The sequence below is a fragment of the Chanodichthys erythropterus genome, chromosome 20, assembly GCF_024489055.1.
Source record: "Chanodichthys erythropterus isolate Z2021 chromosome 20, ASM2448905v1, whole genome shotgun sequence".
Lineage (NCBI taxonomy): Eukaryota > Metazoa > Chordata > Actinopteri > Cypriniformes > Xenocyprididae > Chanodichthys > Chanodichthys erythropterus.
In genome coordinates, this window is record NC_090240.1 from 26,815,292 (window position 1) to 26,835,572 (window position 20,281).

The window sequence follows — 20,281 nt, forward strand, 5'->3', positions numbered from 1 at the left end:
CCATATGCGTTTAATTTCAAACCAGTGGACATTAATTTGGAGTTAGTCCTCCTTTTATTGCTATAACAGCTTCAGGGAAGGCTTTTTTCTACTAGATGTTGGAACACAGCTGTGTGAATTTGCTCCCATCAAGACACAAGAGCATCAGTGAGGTCAGGCACTGATGTTGGGTAATGAGGTCTGGCTCATCCCAAATTCATCCCATGGGTGTTCAGTTGGGTTCAAGTTCTTCCACACCAGACTCAATACAGCATTTTATTGGTGGATGTGCTCTCTAGTTCTCATCTTACTGCAAATATTTGTCCAAGGATGTATGCTTGATTTTATGCACCCGAATGTCTCATGAATTGGTGTAGCCAAAATAGACAAAACCGTTAAAGCGATTTTTAATAGAATGGTTCTCATAAAATATCCCTATTACCTAGCAGATATTATGGGCCACAGATTCTTATTATGGGCATATTTTATTTACTGTATATCGATCAATGGCCAGAGACATATCGGTCATTCCTATCCTCTTAAACTAATTCTTCTCTTCATCTCAGGTGATCGCCACAGTACCCACTAGTCACCTGAAGTGTCTGAAGGAAGCGGGCCATGGGCCGGGCACAGACGAGATGACGGAGGACGAGCTGGCCGAGGACGAGGAGGAGATTGACCATGCTGAGAGAGAGCTACGCAGGGGGCAGATCCTCTGGTTTAGAGGCCTTAACCGTATCCAGACTCAGGTGCTGTGCACGAGACCCCTTACCTCTGGTCAATTAATCCCTGTGGTAGAACTAGTTAGAGCACTAGTCGCGTAAGATGGTTTCCACAGACAGTAGAACTAGTCTCCTCAAAGAATGCTCTTTTGCTTTTCCTTTTGTTTCGTCCCCTTCTCCCTCTAGACCCTCTCTGAGTCACCAACATTAGCTCATCCTTGCCTTCTCCTTTTTTCTTTCCTTCTCTCCCTCGCTACTCTATCTTTGTCTCTGCCGCCCACTGTTGGGACCCTTCACTAAATGAGTATAGATTTCCCCCAACAAGAATCTATAACATTTCCCCCTCCCGTGCTCAGAGCTCTGTTTTGTCACTCTATTGTGTAACTTGAGTCCTCTAAAGTCCTAATTTATTTCATGTAACTCATTTGCCTCAGAGTCACAGCATAGAATCAGTCGCATCCTGACGCGCTGCATGGGACTTGAGAATGTTGCTCCGCAGACTTTATAGAGCTTGATAGATTTGATGAGGATCTGAACAATGTTTGACACTAGGGATGCACCAATTTTAAAGATCTTGCTAAAATGATAAGCTGATAATTAGTTTCATGTTATGTTATTAAACCTAAAATCAGTTGTTTTAAATGCTAAACATGAATTTAGGCATCACAACATTATAATGTACAGTATGAAATCTGCGTTTTTAAATGGTAAATGTTTTTAAGGGTCCTTTATGCTCAGCAAGGCTGCATTTATTTGATCAAAGATACTGTAAAAACAGTCCTTTTTTTCTATTTTTTTTTAACAGGGACAATGCAGTATAACATTGCTACAATTTCAAGCAAACGGTGCTCCACATACAGGCTTCTAGCCAAAGGCTTATTTGCAGCCTCAGTCCCTGGTTAGGCTTTTTTAACAACAGTTAACAATATTTACACAAAAAAAACTAAAAAAAACTCCAGACAATCGCACAATAAGATAAATGTGAGAAGACCATTGCATGCATGTATAATGTAGCTGCTTTTAGAGATATATAAAAAAAAAAGAGATATATGTGGTCTAATCATATAAAAACAATTCAGGTTTGTTCTGATTGTTCTACACAGTCTCTTCACGTGCGCATCAAATTTCAAATGAGAATCTAAAATAACACCTAAATATTTAAAATTGTTAACTACCTCTATTGCCTTTTGATTGATCTTAATTATAAAATAATTCATTTCCTTCCTCCTAATTGAAAAACGCATTGAGACAGTTTTTGAACAATTCAAGGTCAAACAGTTGTTTTGCAGCCACTGTGACACAACAGTCATTTCATTTGTTAATATATTGGCCGCTAAGCGTGGATTCTGTGCTGATACATAAATGACTGTGTCATCTGCTTATAGGTGACATTTAGATTCCTTACAACAATTTGGTAAATCATTGACATATAAGGAAAACAACAGTGGACCCAAAATTGACCCTTAAGGGAGACCCATCTCATTGTTTCGTAAAGCTGATCTTGAATTATTTATTTTAACACACTGATCGCAAGATTCTAAATATGATCTAAACCAATTTATTGCCTGCTGAGAGAAGCTAAACAAATTTAATTTATTTAAGAGAATTTCATGATTCACAGTATCAAATGCCTTTTTAAGGTCTAAAAACACTGCACCTACCACATTATCTAAAGCTCCCTTAATAAATTCTGTTTGCCATTTCTGTGGAGTGCTTAGGCCTAAAACCAAACTGTTTAGAGTGAAGTAGATCATGCTTTTCTAGATAATATAGAATATTTTCTAAATAATTTTCTAGAATATTTATATTGTCAGATATTATTAAAATTTAAAATAACTGTTTTCTATTTTAATATACATTAAAATGTAATTTATTTCTGTGAAATAAAAAAAACTGAATTTTCAGCTGATTTGGTGCTCAAGAAACATTTCATATTATTGAAAACTGTTGTGCTGCTCTGTGTCAAAGTATTTTTTTCAGGATTCTTTGATGAATAGAAAGAACAGCTCAAAAGAACAGCATTTATTTGAAAAAGAAGCCTTCTGTAACATTATAAATGTATGTATTTTCACTTTTGATCAATCAAATGCATCTTTGCTGAATTAAAGTAATTTCTTACTGATTTCTAACAGTAGTGTATCTAGCGATACAATAAAAAAACCTGATTTATAGCGCATCCCTGTCTTACACATCAAGTCTTGTAATATTATTATGATAAATGCGTCCACCTTAGTTACAATATACGGTGACTTTAGTGAGAAGAATAGATTAGAAATACTTATTGTTACTTGAACATAGTCATGTGTCTAGTATATTTGTACATCTTGCCTCTATGTTTTGTTCATTTCAAGGGCTCTCCTGAAAACTCTTGATCTGATCTATGGTTATCTACAATTAACCAAATGTTTATTATACTCTCTTGTTTCTCTATCCATTCCTTTTCACTATCTCTTTCTCTACAATTTTCAATCTTCACGGAACCTCGGATCACAGGTTTTTTTAGTTTTTTTTTTTTTTTTTTTTTTTTTTACAAATATTTGAAGTAGTTTGATTTTAGGCCAATGCTGAATGAATTTCCTTGAGTGAAATTTGTATTAATGCTAATCGTACTTCTCTAGTCCGACTCTATTCATTAATTTTGTAGAAGGATCTGTTTTGTGGCTTTTTTTTTTCCTGAGCAGAACTACGCTAGTAGGGAAATGCATGACATTGAACTTTATCAGACGTAGAAGAAGTGTGCTGTGATGCCTGTTGGTTTATAGCACTGTAACTTCAAAGAAATAGCTTTTATAATAGAACACTCTCAAAGCACATGCACATGGATGCGCAAACACTTATGCTCAGCACAGTCTAGCACTCACTGTTTTTGGCCATGTTCTTGCTAATATGCACCATCAGTGAGCTGACTTGATGGGATGGTAGAGCATTATAAAGATATTTCTTTAAAATTTGGAGTGCCCGGTATAGATTGCTGAAGTGCTTGTAAAGCTCCTTACAAGGTTTCCATCGATTCCCTCACTGCTCGACACTGAGTAGGCAAAACACGACACACATTATAGCGGCTGGCCTCATATCATCAGTCAGCCTAATCTAATCACGGCTTTCATCCAGCGTGGCTCCACTGAGCAGAGCACCTCCATATCTTAGTGTTGTGTTTTTGACACAGGGTATTTGCAGATTAATTATCAATGAGGTCTTATGCAAGATGATTGCATATTCTTACGGCATTTCCCATTTTGGTTCGGCCTGGTTTAACGTGCATGTAAAATTGATTCAGTGAGTTTTAGAGAAGTGAAACATTTCAGGTGGCGTGGTTGCAGAGGTATGCATTTGTTGTTAGCTTTTATTGCAAAATGATATGTGGAGAACTTATCTTGTGCTGTCTATTTGATCATTTAAAGGAGCCATTTAGAAACAAAAGAATACCGCAATGACATCCGGCCTTGATATGTGTGGGGGGAAAAATACATTAGGGAACAGAATCCTGATAAATTAACTGACAAATTAAGGGTGTGTGTTTCTTTAAAGCGAACATTTGCAACCAATTTACTTATTCTTGAGTGAAAGATATGTTCAATATTTTTGTTTTTTTATGGGAAATTATTGAATTGTGGAGGGTTAGTTTACCCAAAAATGAAAATTCTGTCATTAATTACTCACCCTCATGTCGTTCCAAACCCGTAAGACCTTTGTTCATCTTTGGTACACAAATTAAGATATTTTTGATGATATCTTTGGGCTTCTGAACCACACATAGGCAAGCAACGTCATTGTACCTTTTGAGGTCCAGAAAGGTACTAAAGACATCGTAAAAATAGTCCATGTGACTACAGAGGTTCAACCTTAATGTTATGAAGCGAAGAGAATACTTTGTGTGTGTAAAAATTAAATAAAAATAACAACATTTAACCATTTCTTCTCTATTCTGTTATTCTCCTACGCTGTTGACACAGTGAACGCAGTTCAGCACTTCTGCGTTCTACGTCAGCATGCCGACTCATTATTGGCCGGCTCCTGTGTCAGCATCACAAGCATGCGTCGTGCTGCTTACATGTACAGCGTCGGGCAGTACTGAGCCGGCGTTCGTACGTAAACACTGAAGTGCTGCACTGCATTCACTGCGTCAACAGCATAGAAGACTGTCAGGGAAAAAGTTTTTGCACACAGAAGTATTCTTGTCGCTTCGTAACATTAAGGTTGAACCACTGTAGTCACATGGACTACTTTAACAATGTCTTTAATACCTTTCTGGACCTCAAAAGCTGCAATGACGTTGCTGCCTATGTGTGGTTCAGAAACCCTCGGATTTCATCAAAAATATCTTAATTTGTGTTCTGAAGATGAACGAAGGGGTGTGGAACGACATGAGGGTGAGTAATTAATGACAGAAATTTCATTTTGGGGTGAATTTACCCTTTAATGTGACAGTTCTTGGTGGTCAGCAAAAAGTTGTTTTAGTGGCAGAGCAATTTCATTAAGATCATAAAGACTTTTTTTCTTTGTAATGATATGCATAATCTTAATAAGATCAAGACTATGTACTAAGAAAGTAATTTGGGTCAATTTTGATTTCATCCTGACTTTGATTTCATCTTGATCATGGTTGCAGGTTTTAAAAGGGATAGTTCACCCAAAAATGAAAATTCTGTCATCATTTACTCATCCTCATGTTGTTCCATGTGTGACTTTTTGTCAAGAATAATGATGTCAGTTCAAGGTGACCACATCTTTACAGCTAAAAAAAAGGACAAAACCACCATAAAAGCAGCATAACAGCAGTCCATACAGTTCAATTCCAAGTAGTCATTCAGCAGCTTTGTGTGAGGAACCGACTGAAAAAAAAAAATCAATTTATATGTTCCACAGCAAAAAAAATAACCTCATATGGGCTTGAATGACACAAGGGGGAGTAAATAATGTAAGAACTTTCATTTTTGGATGAACTATCCCTTTTGTTGAAAGTTGTACACCGTAGTACACAATGCCAACTTAGCTTTTTCTCCTACTGGGTGAAGTATAATCACAAGCATATTTTCTTCTCGCTCTGCTCCTCTTTCTCTCTCTTTCTTACTCTGAAGTGTGTATATGATGTGGTTCTCTCTCTCTCCTGCAGATGGAGGTAGTGAGTACGTTCAAGAGAAGTGGTTCGTTTCAGGGTGCAGTGAGACGTCGATCCTCAGTGCTCAGCCAGCTCCATGACGTAACCAATATTTCTACCCCCACTCATGTAGTTCTCTCCACTGCCAATGCAAGCGCCGCTCCCGGGAGTGAGTTCCCTGCTTTCCCTACCTGTGTCAGACACTCAAATACACTCACAAAACATGATCTCTTACAAACACACTCACACATGCACCAGGCATTTCTCCTCACACACAGCAGCACATGCAACACCCCACCGTGTGTGCCGTGGTACTTCTGTTCTGTATTTGAAACCTTCTCTGTAGTCGTTTCTCTGTGATTGAGTGGCTCTTTGCAAGATGGCCTGTCTGGCTTTGACTGATCCTCTATGGGCCGCCGTTTGTGTCTCCTTCCCGAGTCCCTCCTCTCCTTCTCTCGATTTCTGTGTGCTGTCTTGCTGTGTCGGGCCTTTTCTCTTGCTGTTGGGTTCCTCTTTGTTGTCTGAAAGGTGTTGGTTTTGTTTTCAAATCCCTGTTTCTCGATAAGCCGTTCTCTGTCTTCTCTCTGTCCAAAACTAAACACATAATCTGCAACAGAATGTCAAAAAAACACTTTCTTTTTTCTTTGAATTTGGTTTGTTTTTTAAAGCTAAAGTGGTTGTTGTTGGGTTTTTTTTGAGCAAATGGTATTGCTAAAATTAGTGATGAAATTTCATGAACATAAAACATTGGTTGGACAAACAGATAGTCCCGCCCCCAATCCCTTGCTATTGGTTGAGACAATATTGTTTAAATTGCACTTCAGAGACACATTGTTTGTATTTTTCAGACAAATTAACCAAATGACTTGGTTATAATGTCTATAGATGATTGATGTAAATTATATGATTGCATGTAATACTAATAATAATTCATTTAAACCATAAAACATCTCAGGACATTGATCATTGTTCCGCTGTTAAACCTGTATTTAAACCTGAAATTAGTCCAAACATCCACAGAGAGAATACAGAGAGTCCATGGCATTCATTTATTTTCCGAGAGGCTTCTGTTGTCAAGCGTGGTTTGCTAAAAAGATGAGGTTTTACAGTAAGCAGAGGTAGTCAATGTGCTGCACTGCTATGGCTTTTGAGCCTACACAGGGGTAAACCTTCGAGTATAAGCCCTATAAGGTTCTTCTCCCTCTGACACTTCTCTCTGTCTCTCTCTCTCTCTCTCTCTCTTCCATTCTCTCTCCCTCTATTACTTTTTTCCAGATAATGCATCTTCTATTTTCCATCATGAGACTGTGTGAAAGCATCCTCTAATGTCTCTGTGCTACTGACTGCATCTCCCTTCCACAGATCCTCACAATCTTTCTCATGGTTCACATGGTTCATGGCTCAAATCTATTTTTACCTGTCTTCTGTTCTCTCCTCTGTAGGCATCTTCTAAACTCTTCTAAACTAACAAACAGTCTTTCATTTTTCTATCAAACGTAGTACATCACCATATGTCTAGATATCATTCTTTAAAGGAATCAAAACATGGGTTCAAAACAAGTTCAGCTCTATTGATAGCATCTGTGTCATGCTGTCTATAAAAATAGATGCTGTCAATAGAGTGAGAATAATTTAGTCATAAATTAAAATTCTGTCCCAAAAATATATTTACTCACTATCCCGTTGTTCCAAACCTGTATGACTTTCTTTCGTCTGTGGAACACGAAATAAGATGTTTTAAAGAATGTTCACACTGCTCTTGCATACAATGAGAGTGGATGGTGACCAACTGCTTCATTAAAAGCAATATAAAAGTAATTAGTTCACCCAAAAATGAAAATTCTGTCATTAATTACTCACCCTCATGTCGTTCCACATCCTTAAGACCTTCAGAACACAAATTAAGATATTTTTGATAAAATCCAATGGCTCAGTGAGGCCTGCATCACCAGCAGTAACACTCCCTTTCTCAATGTCCAGAAAGTTACTAAAACAGTTCATGTGACTACAGTGGTTCAACCTTAATATTATAAAGTGACTAGAATACTTTTTGTGCACCAAAAATAACAAAATAGGGACTTTATTCAACTATATCTAGTGATGGGCGATTTCAAAACACTGCTTCATGAAGCTTTGCAAATCATTTGTTTTGAATCAGACTTCGTTACGTCATAAGTGTTTTGAAACTTCAATAGTTCACGTGACGTGGCAGTTTGATACGCGCTCCGAACCACTGATTCGAAACAAATGATTTGAAAGGCTTCGAAGCTTCATGAAACAGTGTTTTGAAATCGCCCATTACTAGATATAGTTGAATAAAGTCGCTATTTTGTCCAAATGGAAAAGAGCAGTTTGAGCTTGGACTTGGATCAGCTTTGTGTTCCACGGAAGAAATAAAGTCATACAGGTTTGGAACGACATGAGGGTGAATGAATGATGAGAGAATTATAATTGAATATAAAGAACAATAATTATAATTTGAATGATTTTTCAACTTGTTTTGAATCGAAAATACTTATTTAATAACCTCTAATAGCACTTTAATAGAGATTTTAAGAATATATAAGTATGCAGTATGTTTTCTTTTTCTGGAATTAGTGGACTAGTGCTTCTTTATCAATAATTATAGATTTCTTCCCAGTTATTTCTCCATCTTTGTGGTATTTTTTTGTTTCAGGCTAGAAATGTTAAAATTACGACTACCATATATCATTGCGGCTGACTGCTCTGTGTCGTGCTTCATGTGTGTACATTTGTCATCACATTTTTTCACTCTGTGTGTGTGTACTGTGCTCATGTGGGTGAAATGGGCCACTCTACTCACTTTAGTCTTTTTCCAGCTCTGTACATCTCTTAATCTTTGTTGTTCTCTCATTAATTTTCTTTGACTTTGACTGAGATTTGTGGACCAAACATTAACTTTTTTAACATCATTCTGTCATCCTCATGTTAGAAATAAGACTACAAAAACATTAAGTTGATGTTAGTGTGTTGATATTCTTTATGATGTATATTTATATACATCATCAGTAAATATCTTTAAAAATCATTTCATACCAAGGATGTAGCTCTTCAGAGAAGAAAACACTTTATTTAGATCAATCATTGATCACAGCTCTCCAGAAACATGCATTTTTTTCACCCCTCACAGCTGTCTCTCTCACACACACAAAAATGTTTGTTTAAAAATATTTGACAGATCTATGGATCAAGTTTGTTTTCATTTTAGGTTTTGTAGGATGGGTTTACATTGTAACCCAGAGGTTCAGAAGAGGTGCAGTGCTGCCACTGATAGATTCATGTTTACCTCACTCATTTGCCTTGTATGGTAATGGTTCACTGCCTAAAACAGATGCGCAGTAAGAGATCAGTAAGAGAGTCAGTGGAATATATTTTATCAAAATGGTACGATCCAAATTACTTTAATTTATTAAAGTTTTCCTAGCTTTGATACTACCATCTTATAAAAATAATCATATTCATAGTCTGTGTCACTGTGTGAATTCTTCCATCAGATTATCCAGAGAATTTTAAACAGTGCATTGCTAAATGCATAATATTGCATAAAGATTACCATTAAATTATTCAAGATGAGAATATGTGAGATAAAGCATTAATGCATTAATCAAATTAGAAAAAAGAATACAAATGCAAAATACACATGTGACCCTGAGCCACAGGTATATTTGTAGCAATAGCCAACAATACATTGTATGGGTCAAAATGGTCAATTTTTCCTTTATGCCAAAAATCATTAGGATATTAAAGATCATGTTCCATTAAGATATATTGTAAATTTACTACCATAAATATATCAAAAATATATTTCTGCAAGTGGATAAGGACTTAATTTGGACAACTTTAAAGGTGATTTTCTCAATATTTTGATTTTTTTTGCACCCTCAGATTCTAGATTTTCAAATAGTTGTATCTCGGCCAATATTGTCCTATCCTAACAAATCATACATCAATGGGAAAATTATGTATAAATCTCAAATTGGCCTTTATGACTGGTTTTGTGGACCAGGGTCACATATTGATATAATTGAAAATAGCACATTGTTTGTAGTTTGTATGTGAGGATTTTCTTTTTTTTTTTTTCAATTTTGAATTTAATTGCATTAATATAAAATACAACAGAACAATATTCGTAGTAGGATTTGCATTTTTCTAAATGGACTCTTAAAAACACTTTGCAGTCACTTCTAAATATAAATGATAACACATTAAAAGGGATAGTTCACCCAAAAATGAAAATTTTGTCATAATTTACTTACCCTCATGATGTTCCAAACCTGTATGAGTTTCTTCATTCTGCTACACACAAAAGAATATATTTTGAAAAATGTTGGTAAGCAGACAGTTGATGGACCCCATTTACTTCCAAAAACAAAAAAAGAAATTTACTATGTAAGTCAATGGGGTCCATCAACTGTTTGGTTATGTTCTTTTGTGTTCAGCAGAACAAAGAAATTCATACAGGTTTGGAACAACATGAGGGTAAGTAAAACAAAATTTCCATTTTTGGGTGAACTATCCCTTTAATACAGCAATTCACTGTAATGAAAACAGGGCCATGTCCAGTGATTGCACTTTAACGTGTCACAATCTTTATGCATAAACATCTCTGAATGTATTTGTTCAAACTCAACATGAAGTCATTATTTCATCACTGCTTCGTTAACTACTTCCTCTCCTGCATCTTATCACTTTGTCTGCTTCAAGTCTTTCTATGTAGCTCTACTTTCATTTCAGACATCTTTGGGAAATATTTGTTGAGTAAAGAAGTCTTTTTTATTTAGTTTTTTGGTTTTAATGATAAAGTTTTTCCATCAAGCTTTTTTCTTTGAAGGACAGCGTGGGGGAGACAGTGGATAGTAATCTGGCATGCTAACATCCAGAGCAAAGAGAAAAAAAAACTCAATCAATTTTAAACAAACACACATTTCCCAAAAGTGGGCGATATACTCGAACGTTTACCTGTATCCATGCAAAAACAGAAAGAAAGAAACTCAAAGAACAAAAATGAAAACAAACAATTTTTCGATTCAGATTTGCATGACTTTTTCTCAACAAACAGGCTCTTTGGAAAAACAGATAAGCACTTAACCAAATGCTTGACCGTCCCTTCCTGTTTGTTTGTTTGTTTTGTCTCTTGTAAATTCTTTCTTGGTCATTTTAGCTTCTTTTCCTTTGCTGGGTGAGTGTTGAAATGGGGGTTGGGATGGGCTGCTCCGGCCTGTGGCCACAGCAAAGGATTGCGCTCTCAAATCTCCTTCCTTCTGAATATATATATATACACATGAGAGACGCGTGTGTATATGTGCTCCAGCTGCTTTTGATTTACTCTTACAGCATGAGCCTGACTGCTTACCATCATGCATTCAAGTTTTTGAGTTTGACCTCAACTTTCATTGTTTCTGTTCCTGTAACACGGCAACGAGACAGCTGCACTGGAATGAGCATTTTGCTTTCTGATTGGTTCCCGTGCTCCTTCTTTTCTCTGCATATAGACTGAGGCAGATCTCATCAACACTCTTCAGCTATTCTTCTCTGTGTCTGTCATCTGCACTTAACTGCTCTGCTGCATGCCAAAAGATGCTTGCACTCTCAAATCTCTCTCACTGAATGTGCTTTTCCACACCTCTCTAACCATCCACAACTGAATGTGTCATCTGAACACTAATCCACAATAGCAGCCCTTACCGAGATAGCAAACAAAATTCAATTTCAGGCCTATATGATACTGTACAAAGGTCTGATCCATTTGTGCTGATAAGGTGACTTTTGCAGAAACCAGAGATGCTGCGACCTTGTTTATTGTGCCTGCTCTGTTCTTGTCAGTGTGATAGTGCTTGTTAAGGTCTTCTGTCACACCAGTTGGTGTCATGTAATCAATGGCTCAGTGCCAGGAAGTGACTAGTCTCAGAGAAGTCATCATCATCCATCTAGATGATGTCTCTGGAAATTTTATCACTTATCCTCTGGCAGTCAATGTAATCCGAACCTGTGAAGCAATTTCTCATATAAGCCTACTAGAGCGACCTTATATCTGCAGATTATTCATGTGTGGGTGTTTCTTCAACTGTGGGCACTTTTACGTCATACGAGGTGCTTTTTAATTAAAAACCAACAGGTTTAAAAAAAAATTTTTTAATATAGGTCACTGAAAAAAGGTCTCTCAAACTATGATTCCATCTTAAAGGGGTGGTGTTTTTGGCCATTTTTACACACTTGTAAAATAAGTCTCTGATTTCCCCAGAGTGTGAATGTGAAGTTTTAGCTCAAAATACCCCACACAAATTTGTCACTTTTTGAGGGAAGAGTAAAAACTCTCCGTTTTTGTGTGTCCCTTTAAATGCAAATGAGCTGCTGCTCCTAAGAGGGCGGGGTTTCAAGAGCTCATGTTAGCACATAGTGTTAGCAGCGCCGATTACCTCAAGCAGACTCACTGAAAATATCAGAAACTGTTCAGCCTTTTATGTTCAAACCAAAGTCGGACAATGATGGAGAAACTCAAGAAGAAGTGACAACATGTAGAATGCAACAGGACGTTTTTGAATGGTTAGTTGATGAATTTATATAGCTGATGTGGAGTTAACTATCTTAAAGTCATTGATTAGCATATTCTGTCATGATAATCTATAAATCGCTCGTGTGGGAACTGTTGTAAAATGCCTAGAGAGTCACTTTGCAGATGTTGTTTATGCGCTAACAGCAACATTACACACTAACTAAAGTTAAAAAAGCGAAATCATAATGAACCACCCCTTTAAAATATTATTTTTAAAACTTTAACCTAAGCAAGGAGTGAAATAATCATAGTACATTTCAATTATTATTGCCAAAACAGTTGTTATAAAAAGTTTTATACATCTGTCCCTCAGTTGTGGCATAATTTCACCTGGGAAAAAAAAAAAAAAAGAAGAACACTAATAATGTGTTTGTGAGCAGAATAGTATTATTTTGCGCTATTTCTAATCAAGCTGTAATTTTGTTAACCAAAGAAATTCCAATAAATGTTTATGCCATTTTCTCCACAGAATGTTATTTAAAAAGATGTGGTGGAAATTTTCATGCCTCTTTTTTTTAAAAAAAATGAAAGAATGTATGATTCATGGACATTGTTAGTAGTGCAATTGAACTACATAGTTAAATTAAAATAGTGATAATGTAAAAAGTGTCTTTTAAGGGAGTTTATTTTTTAAAAATGCTTGTAATTGAAGAAACACCCATATGTTTTATATAAAATTTATTATTATTATCATTATCACTATATGTAAATCATGACAGTAGAACACAAACTGGAATAAAACTGATCAGGAAGACAGATAAATCCATAGATGAGATTTACAGATCATTTGATATTTACAGTAATACACCTCAGCTACAGTATATCTTCACAGCTTCTGACCTATTTTCACTCATTGGCATTAACTGACATCATTGGCTGATAGCCTCATTACGCATGTTGTCTCAATGGCTTCTGTTATGACATCACAATCACATTACTAGAGTGGCATTGCTTCATTGTTACCACACCCCTGAATGCTTGGAGGAAGTCAAAGCTCCTCTAAAGACAGCATCACTGGGTGCATCCTACCTCCATCCCACCAGCTGGACCCCCATCTGTCTATTCATCACATCCCCTTTGCTTACCACTTTGTTGCAGATTCTTACGCACTGTTTCTTCCTTTGGCTGTGTGTCTATGTGTGTATCAAGACATCCTCTTTTCTGTCTTCCCCTCCTCATCACTATTTCAGTTTTCACCACTAACAGGTCAATATACACACATGGCATATGTTTGGTACTTTTTGCTTCCATACATCTTTATGTTTGAGGCCTGGTCCGTTTACTGTTGTAAGTTTAAGAGAATGTCCATCGCCTTTATTTTTGAGTGATAACTGTGAACTGACAGCTTGGGTTCATTTCCTGTGTATTATATTTGTTTTTTGTTTGTTTTTTTGTCATCTGTCTTTCTTTGAGAAACTCTTAAGATCTGGTTGTGCAGCTTAAGTGTAAAGCCCTAGTTTATAGGTATTAGAATCTAAATCAGGAATGTGCCTTGTGTAATTTCTACAGCATAAATGCATAAAACAGAATTGCAATCTGTTTGTTTGAGTGGCGTATCATTGGCTCAACCAATGGCATGAGATGTGGCCAGGGACATCATGCACTGGTGGATGACAAAAGGGGGAAAAACAAATTGTTGGGTTTTTGTTGTTGCTGCTGCTGTTATTGATGAAATGTATAAGAAGTGTTAAACTAGTGATAAAGTTTTTGTGTAGCGTGCAAGGTGCCGCGTAATAAATCCCGACCTAATTAAGAATATCATACAAGCAAGAACGCTAATATTCAGACCACCACAGAACAGCATGATTGCAAGTACGTTATTGCTTTTATTCAACAATTCAATAAATATTGTTTTGAACAGCCATGTACAGCCAAAGTACATTTAGGTTTTTACTCGTACACTAGGGTATGCATAGCATGCTACACACTGTACACGCGCAGCAGGATTTTTCTAAACACACATTTTTTTGTATTAATTAGTTTGTCCGCAAGGTGGCAATGCTGGCCTGGCTTGAAAGAAATAGAGGAGAAGGAACAACAACAAACCAACCTGAGATTTCAACAACTGAAAACTGACAAAAGTCAAAACTGAAGCATACTATGTCTGGTATGCACTAGTCTCACATAGCCAGACCTTCAGACTGACGGCAGAAGATCTGGACTCCATAGCAGCTTTCATTGGCCAAGGACCGGCCAAGAGGACATCTGACTAACACATTTTGTTTTGTTCAGCGTCATGTTTAGAGGCGTGGAAATGTAAAGTCACTGTCCCTACAATAACAGACCAGTGTGCAACCAATACATCATTATTCCAAGAATGTTGGGCAAATTTACTGCGACAATGGCTCAGCAGTCTCCAAAAATTTTGAAAATCCAGCGTTTAGTTGATCCTGATAGGCGCTCATTCCCGTGAGGGGGTTTGGCTTCACGACGGCATTAATTCCAGACGGACTGTTAAAGGTGCAGTAAGCTATTTCTGATGAAAAAGTGTAGTGGACTGAGCACCACACTTGTAGCCAATCAGCAGTAGGGGGTGTAAACACTCATGATGGGGGAGGAGAGAGAGTGAGCAAGAGGGAGATTTGAAGAAAGACTGTAGAAAGAGAGATGGCTGAGAGACATTACAAAAAAGAAAAGGTCAGAGGAATATTACTGGAAAAGGGTTATGATCAGGCAAGAGCCTTAGGACCCGCGTTAATATTAGAAAAGCATTCCGGCACTGGCGGAAGCCCTGAAAGCAGATGCTGAGTTTCTGTTGTTTCTGCTCCAGGTGAGTAACATTGGTTTTGCTATGTTTCACAGAACCAAATTATGCTGTTGTAATTTTAGCTTTAACAGGACAATTTTGAGTGTCATTGTTTGTCTGGAGCTGGTGTGCTGCTGGTGACTAACAGCAAACTTTTGCTGTTCCTTGTCGTTTGTTCATCATCATTGCGTGTTTGTGCATTTTGGGGTTGGGGAAAGGAGGGGTGTATTTGTTTGGGTTGATTTCAAATATCAACAGTGTTTCTCAGAAATTGCTTACTGTACCTGTAAAATTGACACACATGTGCTTCCTGGAAATCCTGTAGAATGTAACCAATCAGATGACGACTTTGAAACTCCAGAAGTGTTTTACCATTTTGTGCCTATGTATCAGAGGTTCAGCCAATGGTTATGCGCAAACACAGTGATACAAACAGTGAAATGTCCCAGTGCTGTTCCACTGGAGTCACACTTATTTGCAATTCTGTTTGTTCCCACTAAGAAATTGCACATTGCACCTTTTAAGTACTAAGATACAATCATTTCTGTAGCTATCTAAAACAAATGACACAAACATATTCAAAATTTTGCTGCAACCTGATCTTGAGCTGTCTGTGCATTATAAGGCATGTTCAGAACAGGTACTACAGTGTTTCAGGTCTTTTCTATCACACATGTACTGAAAGATTTCTTTGATCCCACCCTCCTCTGTCTCAACCCTCTCTCTGTCCTCACTTCTCCCACTCTGTTTTCTCTCTGTCTTCCTCTGCACCTCGTCCCCTCTGTTCCCGTTTAGATGCGGGTGGTGAAAGCGTTCCGTAGCTCCCTTTATGACGGAATCGAGAAACCCGCGTCCAGGAATTCCATCCACAACTTCATGGCGCACCCCGAGTTTCTCATCAACGACTACATCCACAACATCCCGCTGATCGACGACACAGACATTGACGACGAATCGGAGTGGTCGAGGCACAACCATCACCTGCATCCGGCCTTCCGAAAGCCCCCTCCCCCTCCGGTCCAGCAACCGCAGCGTTCCCGTCCCCCGCCCCGTCCCTACCGGCAGTACAGCCTCCCCACCACACCTAACCGCAACAACAATGCCATTGACAGCAGCGTCTACCGCCTGAACCTCCCCACAAGCCCTAATGGGCACTGGACACCCCCCTCTCGACAGCTGTACCCCCTCCTCGCTCTGGAGACCTCCCTATAACTGACCATGCTCCAGAGACCCTAAAAACTCTTGAGGATGCAGACTTGTGCGGGTCATGCTGGTTGGGGAGGCTCCTACGGACACATTATAGGTGGTTGACCCCCAACACTAAGACAGGGTCATCCCATTACAACCATCCGCTCACTACCACCATCCACCGAAAGCACTATCACTCCTCATGTCTCAACAACAGCCCCACAGACACCTCTCCTCTCACCGTGTGGAGAGGAGGCAAGTCTGCTGTGTGTCTGTGGTTCCTTTGGACGGACCTGAGAAGGTGAGGAATCCAGACCCGATGGATTTTAGTGGTTCTTTAGTGCTGGTGACTATTGACTTCTCGGAATGCAAAGGAATATGTTCCCTACGGGTGGAGTAGGGGTCCATTCACTTTACTTTTTATCGGTGTTACTAAACTCAATATTATTATCATGTTTGACTTCTTAATATCGCCACCACCATCATGAGTGCTCGGATTATCATTGCGATATCACAGAATATGACTTTTATTACTCTGAGTAATTCTTTATGGATAAGCTTTAAAACATTTTATTTATTTATTTATTTGATTATTTATTTATTGTGATCACCAACATTTGTTTTTCATTTTTCACTTTGTCTATTTCTCTCTCTCTATGTGTCTGTGTGTGTTGTGTCTGTCCTATAAGCATAAAAAAACAAGAAAAAAGAAGTACTAACAAAGCAAAATATTAATTTGAAGCTTAGACTAATTCAATTATAATGCGTCTGCTGATAACAAAAAGAAGACAAATATGTCGCCGCACCATTTTAACAATAATTGTTTTACAGCATTTTATGTGAAAAAAAAATCAGTTGTTTGAGGGCAATTTGTAGCTTTACTCTAAGTGAGGGTAAGCTTTTTTTTTTTTTAAAACACAATCATGATATTTTAAACATTTACACAACATGTTTATGTTTAAAATATGCTACAGGGTAGAGGATTTGGGCAATCCCATCACAACAATTCAATGGATGTGGGTGGGATTTTGGTGGTTTTCCATCTCAGCAATGGCAATCAGCCTTACGGCAAAATGGCCTTGTTAATATGTCTTACCTTGTTCAAAGTAGCTGAAATTTAAAGATTTAAGGATTTCAGTGGGTTTGCCCAGACTCGACATTTAATGGTGTCTTCGATTTTTTTTTTTTTTTTTTTTTTTCCACATTAAAGGCATTAAATCCATGTTGTGCAGATGACACCAACAAATGCATCAACCCTTTAAACATGTTCAAATAATTCTATTCGTTCATGCATACCTGCTGGCCCTTTAAATACATTCGCACTCACAATTGCTTTCCTCATGCGTGTGAAATATTTATCAGATTCTGTATATATCTGCAGACTGTGGTCACCAGGGTAGGGGAATCCATCTTATACTGCCACACCATAGTTAAAAAAGTATCAAAGATACTAAAACAATGGACAATCCGTGAGGGTACCATTACTTTTGCACAATATCGAAGTTCACTGAGCAAACGTTCACCGTGGACTTTTGATAGACACACCATTCTGCTTTTGGTCCATATGTTAGCATTTCAGAACAACATCTTTGCACAGAACAATAATCCCTATGATGATTCTCCACGTCAGTGTGTTTGATTCAGTTATGTTCCATTGACGTGCCACTGATCAGCCGTACCATCCGGGGTTACCTCCTTTTTCACCCCATTATCGTCTGGAATGGTACAGTTACGGTCATACTGCTACAGTCAATGCATTGCAACGTAATACAATCATTTTGGGGAAGGAGACCGGCACTTATGCAACAGACTGCCCTGCCCACAGCTCTGTGAAATACGCTTCACGACATGTACATATGGATCTCAAAAAAAACCTTTATCTGTATAGAATACTTTTCTAGATTGTCCAGTTCAGAGAAACTGGCGAATATTGAAAGCAGACAATGCAAGCATGAGCGTCACTAGATCATGTCATTGCATTGGTCTGTTGTGTCTTTGCGGAGCATGTTGATATCATAGCGCTCACTCTTCACTGTCATTGTTTGACTTCACTTTCGTCTGTCGATGCTTCACTGTGGCTCTTAAGCGGTTGGTGGACACACGTTTCTCCTCCCAGCGCATCTGTGCTGTCATTAATGTGCTATTGTCCATGCTGATGTTCTCCTCCTGATACTCTGCCCTGTTTGTGGTGTGGAGCAGTGTCACACTGCCAATCTGACTACTTGTTAAATGCCAATAGACACGCTGCTTAAAATGGTTCGACTCGTTCTGCAAATAGCAGAACATTTTGTTGTTGGATCTTTAAATGGAAACCCATTCTTAAAGGAATATTCAGGGTTCAGTCCATTCTTTTCTTTAAAAAATGTGAGGCACTTACAATGGAAATGAATCCGTAAACAAATCTTTTCTGTGTAAAATTAAATCCAATTTTACAATACCGTAGACCATAAACCCCAAAATGATGGTAAAATGATCATTTAAACGGCTCAAATAATACACATTTTAACAGAAGAATTAATGTAAGTGCATTTTTTATGATTGCAAGCATCACATTTCTCTTTTCTCTTTTTATTCCAAAAATTGGCCTCATTTAAAAGTTATTTTAAAGTAGTAAACAACAGTATGTCACAAATGCTTAACTTGTATTGAACCCGGAATATGCCTTAAAGCAAATCTGTGTTATATCTGCATGAATGTGTCCGCCTTTCGCTGAGTTCGATCAGGCTCAGACAGTTTCAGTGGAGTCTCTAGTGTCGAGAGCGCTGGCAGGTCTCACAGATTGAACCCATTTAAAGGCCTAGACACAGTCAGCAGGCCAAAGTGGTGGTCAGGGAGGACAGGTCGGTGAACCTGCTAAACCATTATAAAGAAACATTTCCTAACCTTATCTTATCCTCAGCAAAGCTTAGCTACCAAAATAGGCCTCAAGCTATGCTCGTCTATGAATAATTTTTAAATCTAACTATATCTAAGACGTATACCCCAATCATTGAACTCTCCAGACAGTGATGATATATATTACAGTGGCATATGTATGGTATCCCTCCTCTCCACCACAACAGACAGACACTTTATCGAGACTCCTGATAGAGTGACAAATATATATACGCATATATATATATATATATATATATATATAAAAAAAAAAAAAAACAGATAATCCAAAAATCCATTGTCTGCCTTCATTTTGTTCCATTCTGTTGTAGAAAAATCACGCAAGGTAAGGTGAAAAAAAAAATGTAATGTGAAAAAGAGTAAATAATATACTATATTTAATATAAAAGTTATAAATTATTGTACAACTGCACCATCACTGTACATTTTTGCCAAAATGTGCACATGTGCATCTTTTGTTTACGATTTAAGCACATTTTTTTTGTTTTACTCTATTGTCTCTTCCTCTTTCTTTCTCCTTTTGCTTTTTTGTAAAGAATTAAAATTGAACAGCTTGTACATTATTATGATTATTATGACTATTATTATGATTATTATTGTCTTTTTCCATCAGTGCACTTTTAGCTGATGGAAAAAACAGTTGCACATTCTCCTGAACATACACTTACTGCTCTACAATGGAAAAAACACAAAAAAGAGAAAAAAAAATTAAACTATTAAATATATTAATAATTACCTGCCTGTTATTTAAGCGAAAAAAAGTATCTATCTATGATGAAAGAACACAGCTGTATACTGTAGACTAAACTATGGAAATCTAAGAATTTAATGGGAAAATAAGTCAACACTTTTTGTCTGTATAAAAAATCAAATCAAAGTATTCTACAATAATAACTTTGACCAGTGTCTGTGGTTGTGTTTCATTGTGTGCCTGTGATTATTTCTTCAGCCTGATGACATTGTACAAGACTGCCAGTTCACCTTTTCCCTTAAAGAAAATCTTTATTGGAAAGATATATATTGGTTTAGGATAAATAGATGGGAAACAAGGTCTCCAACACTTTTGCATCAGGTAACAT

General features: G+C 37.4%; 1 protein-coding gene across 3 annotated transcripts in view; it reads left to right on the forward strand.

The window, feature by feature from the left end:
• The window catches only part of atp2b3b (ATPase plasma membrane Ca2+ transporting 3b), a 54,314-nt gene extending 37,983 nt beyond the window's left edge, over window positions 1-16,331 (forward strand). For 2 of the 3 annotated variants that reach the window (XM_067370433.1, XM_067370434.1), the window contains 2 exons: window positions 546-728; window positions 15,915-16,331. In XM_067370433.1, coding sequence (XP_067226534.1) covers window positions 546-728; window positions 15,915-16,331 — 600 coding nt within the window. Of the gene's footprint in view, window positions 1-545; window positions 729-5,814; window positions 5,969-15,914 lie in introns of all 3 variants that reach the window. The other variant, XM_067370435.1, reaches the window with a different exon arrangement.
• Window positions 16,332-20,281: the final 3,950 nt, after the last annotated feature.